At 42.7% G+C, this 11,477-nt stretch overlaps 1 protein-coding gene across 4 annotated transcripts in view; it reads right to left on the bottom strand.

Annotated features, from left to right (window-relative positions):
* Positions 1-296: 296 nt before the first annotated feature.
* Positions 297-11,477, bottom strand: part of LOC110507751 (transcription elongation factor SPT6) — a 31,143-nt gene continuing 19,962 nt past the window's right edge. For 3 of the 4 annotated variants that reach the window (XM_021587961.3, XM_021587962.3, XM_090223580.1), the window contains 15 exons: positions 7,764-7,931; positions 6,857-6,984; positions 6,478-6,685; positions 6,158-6,305; positions 5,816-5,958; positions 5,484-5,624; positions 4,811-5,006; positions 4,263-4,501; positions 3,965-4,078; positions 3,638-3,762; positions 3,020-3,132; positions 2,835-2,912; positions 2,160-2,338; positions 1,812-2,026; positions 297-1,581 (listed from right to left, as the gene is read on the bottom strand). In XM_021587961.3, coding sequence (XP_021443636.3) covers positions 1,395-1,581; positions 1,812-2,026; positions 2,160-2,338; positions 2,835-2,912; positions 3,020-3,132; positions 3,638-3,762; positions 3,965-4,078; positions 4,263-4,501; positions 4,811-5,006; positions 5,484-5,624; positions 5,816-5,958; positions 6,158-6,305; positions 6,478-6,685; positions 6,857-6,984; positions 7,764-7,931 — 2,382 coding nt within the window. In that variant the 3' untranslated portion in view covers positions 297-1,394. Of the gene's footprint in view, positions 1,582-1,811; positions 2,027-2,159; positions 2,339-2,834; positions 2,913-3,019; positions 3,133-3,637; positions 3,763-3,964; positions 4,079-4,262; positions 4,502-4,810; positions 5,007-5,483; positions 5,625-5,815; positions 5,959-6,157; positions 6,306-6,477; positions 6,686-6,856; positions 6,985-7,763; positions 7,932-11,477 lie in introns of those variants that run through there. The other variant, XR_016492450.1, reaches the window with a different exon arrangement.

Raw genomic sequence — 11,477 nt, 5'->3', positions numbered from 1 at the left:
GTATTCAAAGCTTAAGCTACTGATGGTGTTCCAGACTGGGACTAGACCCAAGCATTCAGACCAGCTCAGTTTGGGGGGGGGGGACAGAGTGTTTAAGCAGTACTGGCAAGTAGTAGGCTAGTTTGATCTGAGACAAAGTATAATAATTTCTCACCTCATACCACAGTATATTACATCAGCTGCATTGTCAGTGTTTTTCAATGGTCTTTTGAACGGAATCATATTGTATTTTGTATGGTCTGACTACTTGAGAGGAACAATTGTTCGCAGTTGGCAAAGAAACAAGAGAGTCTTCAGTATTTGACATTTTTATGAAGGAAAGGCATTCAACAATGCTAACATGCAGCTTTAATTAGTACTGCAGGCTGGCACTGATAGATCTCTTTGTTATGGACTCATTTTGTTTGTGGATTACATGAGAACATGATGAATACTAAAAATAACTGACACTGTTCTTACATGAGTTGAATTCAATTACAGGAAGTGAATTTTATAGTTTTAAAATACATTCATATGGGTTAAATACATTGACAGAGGATAACATTTAAGTGTACTGTATATTACGGGACAGCAGCTGTAATGTGAATATGCTGATGTAGCACAGTATGCACAGACCACAACATGTTTCAGTTGGCAATGCATTTAAAAATACAAAGTAAAAAAAATAATACAGTTAGTAAAAGTGCTTGAGGTCCTATACCTATTCTGTTCAACACTTCCAAGTAATACTGTCAATGTTCTTCATTATGTTACACTCAGAGTAGACATGAAGCCTGTATAGCTAATGTAGGCTAAAACCTATACCTAGTCAGCTCTCAGGCAATACACCAAGCAGCAACTGGATATGAATCCAGAAACTTACAAGTCATTAAAATGGCCTAAGACTCATGTGACAAAGATAAAATGGTATAGATATAATATACATGGTACTACAAATGGCCTTTTCAAACCCCTACTGAGAGATAGTTAATATTTATATAGCATATGTACAGTAACCTCGGGTGTGATTCAGAAAGAAATAGTTTTCATTGGTTTTTGTTGCATCACATGCATTTGAAGTTAATACGCTTAAAACCTGGTTTAAACAAGGCATGCAGTTTTCATTGTTTCCAATACATTCCACTAAAATTGCAAGCGAGAAACAGTGCTACCAAAGAAGTGATAGTCAACGTTTCCAACCATCTTCTTTAGGTGAATTTGAAACAAACCACTGTTATCAAATACATTATCCACGTGCAATTCAGTCATCCATGTTGGTCACCATCATCTTATCCTTCAATGTGAACAACTGAAGCAGTGAAGTGTATGCAGTAATATATAATGAGTCCAGTTCATATACAGTACAGTAGGGGTGAGTAACAGTGGGATCGGGAGAAAGAAAGTCTCCTCTGGACCTAGCGATCCATCTCATCCAGCAGCGGTGTGGCGTCTCCAGCGAGGGACATGGGCGTGCTCTCGATCATGGGGCTGGGAGAAGGTCGTGGGGTCATTCTGGGCCTCGTCTTCTTGCGCTCTGCCTCTTTCTCCTGGAGCCACTGCTCGGCCATCTTTCCCCAGTCCACTGCTGTGTGGGAAGTTGCCCTGAGGGTTGGGAGCAGGGAGAAAAGATAACTCACTATTTACTTACTCACTCACAATGTAGCAGTTGTATGCTTCCTGAACAATTAGAGGTAAGTTATCTGCCGTTGGAAACTTCTGTAAGTACGCAGCTACATACATGGACCATAATCTCTCCATTTGAATGACCCAAATTGAAATGGTTTCTCTATTGGATAATTCTGTCTAAGAGCTAGTTTTGAGAGGTGACTTACTTTGGTGTTGGTGTCCTGTGGTGGCGGGAGGAGGATGTTGATGATGGTGTGGAGGAGGAAGGGCGGTGTCCATGTCCGTGTGAGGACTGGGGAGTGCTGCTGGGGTACTGGGGTGTGGTGATAGTCTGCTGCTGGCTGGGGGTGGGGGTGGTGTATGAATAGCTGGGCGTCAGAAGGGGAGTAGCAATCGGCTGCTGAGCTGGTGTGGCAAACACCTGGGACAAAAAAAATAAAGTTGAAGGGCTCATGTTGAACAGAAATATGAAAAACGGATAGAGATGAAAGTGCAACGTTTTTGTGATTGTGACATTCAGATATACAGAAAGTGTCTGTGTATTCCAAACGTACATGATAGGCGCTGCTGCTCCCCCCTCCGCCGCTGCTGCCACCAGTATAGCCGTACTGGCTGGATGCCCATCCGGCTGGTGTGGTGTTGGGGTTCTGGCCCTGGCCCGTTACTGCGGCAATGGCACTGAACATCTGAGAGGTCATGTTCTGAGGGAGGGCGTTCACTGCACGAGTCAGATCTGAGTGACAGACGCACAGGGCATACATAATACATACAACTTTATACATTAGGAGAAGATTAAACAGAGAAACTGTTTCTTAAAAGTCCTTAAAATGCTGACGATTTCAACCTTAGGATGCATGAAATGTTAAAAACCAATTGAGGTAACATACAGTATATCATAGCCATAGAAATCCTGGGGAGTGAGTATACGTACACAATAACTGACATAGGGCCGGAACAATACCAGTATCACGATACTCGTTAGTATCGTGGCAAGGAAACAAAGCACAAAGCAGATTTGACTTCTTTAGGAAAACAGCCCTAATGCTGGAAACAAACATAATTATGTTGTCATCCAGAGTCACATGTATTTATTTTTACCAAGCTATAGCACACAATATTCTACATACAGCAGGTTTTTAAATAACCAAAGAGTTTTGTCTGCTTCGTGTTTTCCTTTTTGTCATGGAAAAAATATGGCGATACTGGTATTGTCCCGGCCCTAAACTGACCTGCAATGTTAATATTGGCTGGCGTGGCATTGACAGAGGCTGGGGTTCGTGTTCTACTGCTGCTGCTGGGAGTAATCCCTGTAGGAGAAATACCAAATATCAGATAACAGAAGTGAATCTGTCATTAGAGCACGATTAACCTGGACTGTAGGTTTCATTGTGTGGCATTCTGTGTATGCTCTGACCTGCCACTGGCTCCTGGAAATGGTCTTTGAACCAGCGGAAGAGTCCATTGACTGTGGGAAAAATCTGGCCTCTGTATCTGAACCCCTCAGGCGTGACAGTCACAAACTCAACCCTGCATGCCAGAGAAAAGTCATGCCATTCTGATTATGACAATATAACAATGACAGTACATTGTGACACTACAACACCACAGTATAGTACTTTATGAACACCACAGTATAGTACTTCACTGAACAGTGATAATTACTGTGGATACATGTGACAAACCCTCCTGAGCGAGAAGTAAATAAGGGTTAATGTTTATGTCCTTTCATGTCTCTAAACAAGCACCAATAATCACTCTTTCTCTTGGCAGGCAACAGCGGCAGAGACAAACAGGCGCTTTATGCTTCCCCTACTGTACTGACACACATTCTGTGTTTGGGTTTTGGGGGTGAGGCAGTTTCATTTCCAACACGAGAGCTTTTTTCTTTAGGGTGTCAATTACACATGAAAGAAAATGAAGCCAAGTGCATCTCCAGCATTTCTATATCTATGCAACTTCATACATTGTATGAATGGGTGTTTTTTTGAATGACAAAGGCAGCGGCTAGTGTGGTTGGCAGTCCTGAGGTAACCTTGGTTTTCCGCGGGGCTGGTAACCGAGCAGAAACTTCCCTGGCAGCTCTCTACAGGCAGACACATAGTAGGGGATGAATGTAGGCTTTTCCTTCTTGCTTTTCACTAAGACCTCCTCCATTTTCTGCAATTCAAAAAACAGGGATGGCAGCTGATGATCAATCGAAGAGAATTGAAAAGGTTTCTATCCCATCTGTCTCTTTGAAACTCTTATTCTCTCTCTCTCAAACACACACACACACTGGCAGATAGGCTGATACACACATAAATACACATTCATACACAATGATACTGTGAATTGAAAGAAAGTATATCCTTGTTCCTACCTTTCGGTCTCCACCATTGCATTCTTGAAAATACTTGTGACCAAGTAGATCGCGAGCAAACGCAGCCATTGGTTGAACGTATCTGGCTGTGATTTCATCCAGATCTTCAAATTCCTGAGAAAAAGGTCAAACAAACTAGTGAAACACATTGCTTTCATGCCAAATGGCGCCCTATTCCCTAAATAGTGCACTACTTCTGTAGATTATATAGGGAAAGGGTGCCATTTTGGACGCACATAATTAAATTCATACAGCCATATACTGCTTCATAATGAAGAAGCCTGTGAATGGAGCTGACCTCAGTGTTGATCCACAGGGTATGTCCCAGGCTGAAGGCATTCTCCTTGCCCTCCTCTCGTACGTCAATGTGCTGGTAGATGCCATCAGCAACCTTCCAAGTAACAGTCAGGTGGTTCTCTCCCTTACTGCTGGGCCTGATGATCACATCTCCCTGGTCCATGGACTCCATCATCTTCTCTGCCTGCTTGAAGTTGATGTTATGGAACGATGGGTGGGCTATCACCCTCTTGATGTAGGCTACAGGGAGTGGAAAGATGTATTTTAGCGTTTGGTATTATATTATTAGGCCTGGTTTCCCAGCCACAGATGTAGCCTAGTCCTCGACTAAAAAACACTTTAAATTTAACATTTTCAATGCCCAGGCTTCTTATTCCAGGACTAGGCTTAATCTGTGTCCCGGAAACTAGCCCAAAATCTACTCTTACTACCATTACCAAAATCAACCAATAATAAAAGATGAAACAAGAATGTAATTTTATCCATTTATCAATTCCAGCTATGTTCTCCATCTAGAGTTGTACAGTAAGATCTCAGACAGGTTCACACTTGTTCTCTGCTGTTTCTTCTTGGCCTCCTCCTCCTGCTTCACATCCTCTGTCTCAGTGTCAAAGTCGTAGTAGGTGTCCTTGGGAAGCTTCCACTCATTGTTTTTATCCGACAGGTCTGACGTCCGACAGGTCAGATCCACACTGAGCTTCTCAATGTCAATCTTCATGATCCTGCAGTGCACTGTCATGCCCACCTACAGCAGGTTCAAGTTAAAGTGTTATGACTTTTATAAAGTGCTATATGACTTATAAAGTGTTGTTACTTTTATAAAGTGCTATATGACTTATAAAGTGTCGTTACTTTTATAAAGTGTTATATGACTTATAAAGTGTTGTTACTTTTATAAAGTGCTATATGACTTATAAAGTGTTGTTACTTTTATAAAGTGTTATATGACTTATAAAGTGTTATATGACTTATAAAGTGTTATATGACTTATAAAGTGTTATATGACTTATAAAGTGTTATATGACTTATAAAGTGTTGTTACTTTTAGAAAGTGTTATATGACTTATAAAGTGTTATATGACTTATAAAGTGTTATATGACTTATAAAGTGTTATATGACTTATAAAGTGTTGTTACTTTTATAAAGTGTTATATGACTTTGGTAATTGACTGGTAGTTATACTGAAACCGAGAGATATTTTGGGGGAAACTACAGTGATACCTTAACCCTTTCTTCAGGGTGCTTGACCACTTTGTCACTGAGGAACTTGGTAGGGATAAAACCGGTGACTCCGTTGTCCATGCGACAGCGGACCCCAATAGCTTGGCCAGGGCAGGAGCCACTGTCAAAATGATTCCACACCTGCCAAAGAAAACAGAGGCTATGTCAGACTTTGCTGATCAAAAAGACAGCTGTGGTCAATAAAACTATAGCAACAAATAACAATAATCTAGGAACTTAAAACCCGATAGCCCACCACTCTTCAGATGGGCTGTCACTCACAGTGTGCAAGTATAGATTGCAGCAGAATATGGAGCATATCAGATTCTCACCTCGCTGAGCTCCGGGAAGTTATCCTGCTGACAGAAAGGACACTGCCACAGACCTGTCTCATCATTCCTTATGGCCTGGTCATAACTCTCCCCCTGGGGGCGCCGATGAGCAATGCCTGTCACCACACTGGTGATCAGTTTACCTAGAGAGCCACGAAGACAGTCAGACCGAGACCATGAAAACAGTGTTGAGATACCAATTAGGGAGTTATACATATTTTCTACTATGTCCACATTGGGGCTGTGACTCCCTGCACCAAAAAAGGTTGGTAGTGTGCGTGTTAACCCATAATTTTGAAAGAGATATCAATAAGGCCCTGGTTGAGAAGAAACATTACGTACCGATGTAAAAGGTCTCTGGTGTCTCCTTGGTGAGCAGGTTGAAGATCTCCTCTGTGTTAGGTCCTCTGTAGGTGGACCTCAGGTCTTTGTACCTGCAGCTCAGCTCAGCACGGATGTCATACAGGGTGATGCCCTTGTTACCATAGCCCTGTGGACACAGAGAGTCTCAAACAGTGAGCACTACAATGTCCTCAGATCAGGAAGAGGATGCAAGCTCTTCATAACCACCCAGAGTAGGACAACGTATGTGTTCCAAATGGCACCCTATTCCCTATATAGTGCACTACTTCTGGGATGCAGCCTACATCTCCCACACTGACCTGTCTTTCCAGCTCCTCAGCAAAGGCATCCAAGTCTAGGTCTTTGAGCCGCTCCGGGTTTTCCAGGATCTCCTCCAGTGCTCCAGCTGGGTTGGCGTCCTCCGCTGACTCATCGTACTCCAGGGCATCCACGGCCATCTTCCTTGCCCACTCGTAGGTCTCTGGGTGCACCCGCGACCCGTCCAGAACCTCAATATAGGAGTCAGTACTGCAGGTAGGGAAAGACACTATGTAGTGAATTGGCTGTGTGATGATATCAATAAAAGTAGTAGTGAATGTTACTATTATGAGTTAAATTTCAAAACAAAATATGTTTTTTAGTCTCAGGAATTTTCTGCAGTATTGCATGAATGACCATGCCCAATGGTCTGAGACCGACCTGTCTCCAAGTGAAGCTGTGTCAATCTTGATGAAACCAGCACAGTTGATGAAGACCTTGGGGCCCATGTGACACATGGTGACCAGCTGAGTGCGGTTTTCCAGACGAGTGTTATTTTGCTTCAGGATCTGGAAACAGAGATGGATAAGTGTACATGTAAAAGTATCTATTCAGATGTCAATACAGTAGAGCAGTGGTTCCCAAACTGTGGGTTGCACAGGGTCCGGCTTTAAACTTACTCTTGAAAGTTGTAATAGTAGAATGCCAAAGGTGCAATTTCGAGTAGTGCATCATCAGAATTCTCTTGTCATGTCAGTCATTGCATACCTTCGAGAGCTATTTATAACTTGTCAGAAATGTCCAGATCAACTTGCCCATGTCAGATAAAGTTTTCTAACTAGGTTTTTTTGCCTATAGATTTTGTGGTAATATTAGAGTCATTCAAATATCACATGAATACTCATTAGACATGTATAGAATTGCGAGAAAATTTGCTTTAAAACCGCAAAAACTTCTCTGGACCACATGACAAAATGTGTAGAATTGCAGAAAATGTACTTTAAACCTGCAAAATGTTCTCTCCACCAACAAAAGGGGTGTGAACAGTTTGTGTCATGAACAGTGCTTGCGCCCATAGAAATAGATGTGACGCGAGTGCAAGTGGGGAAGTGGGATTTTCCACAATGCTGGAAGGGGGGCCTGAATGAAAAAGTTGAGGAACCAATGCAGTAGAGTACTGAGAAACTAGAATAATAAAAACAAATAGGTACATACTGCTACTGTATATTAATCAATTCTATCTGGTAACACTTGGTATATTGTTGCTTTTATATCTGTGTAGTAACACTGTAATTACATTGCATTAACATGTTGGCAATCTAGATGCCTTATGTGATCTATATCTTACCCTGAGCAGGTGGGATCCCTTCCTGGGCCCCAGGCCACAGACGTACTGCACCAGGCTCTGGGTGTAGGGGTGGGCCATGGCCCGGTTCACATCCACACCCACTTCATTCACCCGGTTGATGAACTCACAGTACAGAGCATTCAGCAGGTCCTCCTTCACTACATGCTCCTGTGTGGGAAGAAAACAGAGAACAGTTAGACTCACTCTTTACAGACACATTGATTCACAGACTTTGATTCAAACCAGACTATGATTATCATGTACAGTCAACTAGACTTGCTACTGCATTAGGGTGATTCCACTCCAGAATGGCCCAAAAATATTTATGTTATTACAGATTTTTTGTGAGAATTCCCAGAACACTTAATTGGGAGGAAGGATGTTTAACATGCTTTTTACATTTGTATCACAACATTGTTTTAGAACCATTTTAGGCCTTTTTAAAACCTATACCTGCCTCCTGTAAGACCCTATGATCCGTGAACCGTACATGTTACAGACAACATCTTGGTGTTTGGAACAATATACTCTTTAAACACATTACATTTTGAGAATGTGCTCTCCATTTTATACATTGACATTATAGGTTATTAACCAATCACAGCTAGGGCTGTTACGGTGACCTGAGTCACGACCGCAGTCAAATTCCACGTGATAATTTAGTCATTGTAACTAGGCCTCTCCAAGCTCTAATGCTGCTGATGGTCATTAGTAGCCTACCAAACCCAGCACTCTGTTGTCCATCTAATGACTCTGGCATCAATGCAAATGTAATCGAAAATGTAATCTATAGGCTATTCAATTGCGTGAGAAAACAGAGTTTTGATGGCTTCTATTAAAAAGAGGTTCCCATCAGCTTTCTATAGGCTAGGCTTACTATACTACTAACCTAATATTAAGAAAATTGCTTTGTTTTACAACAGGTGTATAGCCTACCTGGCTGGAATGAAAATGAACCATGGCAAACGCGTCCTCCATTTGCTATTTAAGTGCATAGATTACAATATTCCCCCCCCCCCCCCATCTCTGTTCTGATACAGGTGCATGACAATGGTCCATTCTAAATCAAAACTAATTTCACACATTCAGTATATTAATTAGCATACGTAAAGACAAGATTAAATTATGAATAGTCTGATGGGTGATATTATCACTTGTGATTTATATATCATTTTAACATTTTATTTCACCTTTATTTAACCAGGTAGGCTAGTTGAGAACAAGTTCTCATTTACAACTGCGACCTGGCCAAGATAAAGCAAAGCAGTGTGACACAAACAACAACAACGTGTAATAAACAAACATACAGTCAATAACACAATAGGAAAGAAAGTCTATATACAGTGTGTGCAAATGAGGTAAGATAAGGGAGGTAAGGCAATAAATAGGCCATAGTGGCGAAATAATTACAATTTAGCAATTAAACACTGGAGTGAGAGATGTGCAGATGATGATGTGCAAATAGAGATACTGGGGTGCAAAAGAGCAAAAAAAAGTTAGGAGATGGATGGGCTATTTACAGATGGGCTATGCACAGGTGCAGTGATTTGTGAGCTGCTCTGACAGCTGGTGCTTAAAGTTAGGGAGGGAGATATGAGTCTCCAGCTTCAGTGATTTTTGCAATTAGTTCCAGTCATTGGCAGCAAAGAACTGTAAGGAAAGGCGGCCAAAGGAGGAATTGGCATTGGGGGTGACCAGTGAAATATACCTGCTGGAGCGCGTGCTACGGGTGGGTGCTGCTATGGTGACCAGTGAGCTGAGATAAGGTGGGGCTTTACCTAGCAAAAATGACCTGGAGCCAGTGGGTTTGGCGACAAATATGAAGCGAGGGCCAGCCAACGAGGGCATTCAGGTTGAAGTGGTGAGTAGTATATGGGGCTTTGGTGACAAAATGGATGGCACTGTGATAGACTGCATCCAATTTGCTGAGTAGAGTGTTGGAGGCTATTTTGTAAATGACAACGCCGAAGTCAAGGATCGGTAGGACAGTCAGTTTTCCGAGGGTATGTTTGTTTAGCAGCATGAGTGAAGGATGCTTTGGTGCAAAATAGGAAGCCGATTCTAGATTTAATTTTGGATTGGAGATGCTTAATGTGAGTCTGGAAGGAGAGTTTACAGTCTAACCATCCACCTATTTGTAGATGTCCCCATATTCTAAGTCAGAACCGTCCAGAGTAGTGATGCTGGACGGGCGGGCAGGTGCTGGTAGCGATCGGTTAAAGAGCATGCATTTAGTTTTACTTGCATTTAAGAGCAGTTGGAGGCCACGGAAGGAGAGTACGGCATTGAAGCTTGTCTGGAGGTTAGTTAAAACAGTGTCCAAAGAAGGGCCAGAAGTATACAGAATGGTGTCGTCTGCGTAGAGGTGGACCAGAGAATCACCAGCAGCAAGAGCGACATCATTGATGTATACAGAGAAAAGAGTCGGCACGAGAATTGAACCCTGTGGCACCCCCATAGAGACTGCCAGAGTTCCGGACAACAGGCCCTCCGATTTGACACACTGAACTCTGTCTGAGAAGTAGTTGGTGAACCAGGCGAGGCAGTCATTTGAGAAACTAAGGTTATTGAGTTTGCCTATAAGAATGTGGTGATTGACAGAGTTGAAAGCCTTGGCCAGGTCTATGAATACAGCTGCACAGTATTGTCTCTTATCGATGGAGGTTATGATTTCATTTAGGACATTGAGCGTGGCTGAGGTGCACCCATGACCAGCTCTGAAACCAGATTGCATAGCGGAGAAGGTACGGTGGGACTCGAAATGGTCTGTGATCTGTTTGTTAACTTGGCTTTCGAAGACCTTAGAAAGGCAGGATAGGTCTGTAGCAGTTTGGTTCTAGAGTGTCTCCCCCTTTGAAGAGGGGGATGACCGGGGCAGCTTTCCAATCTTTGGGGATCTCAGATGATACGAAAGAGAGGTTGAACAGGCTAGTAATAGGGATTGCAACAATTTTGTCTGATAATTTTAGAGAGGGTCCAGATTGTCTAGCCCGGCTGATTTGTAGGGGTCCAGATTTTGCAGCTCTTTCAGAACATCAGCTATCTTGATTTGGGTGAAGGAGAAATGGGGGAGGTTTGGGCAAGTTGCTGTGGGGGGTGCAGGGCTGTTGACCAGGGTAGGGGTGGCAATGTGGAAAGCATGGCCAGCCGTAGAAAAATGCTTATTGAAATTCTCAATTATCGTGGATTTATTTATGTTTCCTAGCCTCAGTGCAGTGGGCGGCTGGGAGGAGGTGCTCTTCTCCATGGACTTTACAGTGTCCCAGACCTTTTTGGAGTTTGTGCTGCAGGATGCAAATTTCTGTTTGAAAAAGCTAGCCTTTGCTTTTCTAACTGCCTGTGTATATTGGTTCCTAACTTCCCTGAAAAGTTGTATATCGCGGGGGCTATTCGATGCTAATGCAGTACGCCACAGGATGTTTTTGTGCTGGTAAAGTGCAGTCAGGTCTGGAGTGAACCACAGGGTATATCTGTTCCTGGTTCTACATTTTTTGAATGGAGCATGCTTATTTAAGATTGTGAAGAAAGCACTTTTAAAGAATAACCAGGCATCTTCAACTGACGGAATGAGGTCAATATACTTCCAGGATACCCAGGGCAGGTCGATTAGAAAGGCCTGCTCGCTGAAGTGTTTTAGGGAGCATTTGACAGTGATGAAGGGTGACCCCTTAGAGGGTTGTTTGACTGCAGACCCATTACGGATGCAAGCAACGA

This window comes from Oncorhynchus mykiss, chromosome 27 (assembly GCF_057628025.1).
Source record: "Oncorhynchus mykiss isolate SJ-2025 chromosome 27, ASM5762802v1, whole genome shotgun sequence".
Taxonomy (NCBI): Eukaryota; Metazoa; Chordata; class Actinopteri; order Salmoniformes; family Salmonidae; genus Oncorhynchus; species Oncorhynchus mykiss.
Note: the sequence above shows the minus strand (reverse complement) of the source record. Positions and strands in the feature narration are given on the sequence as shown.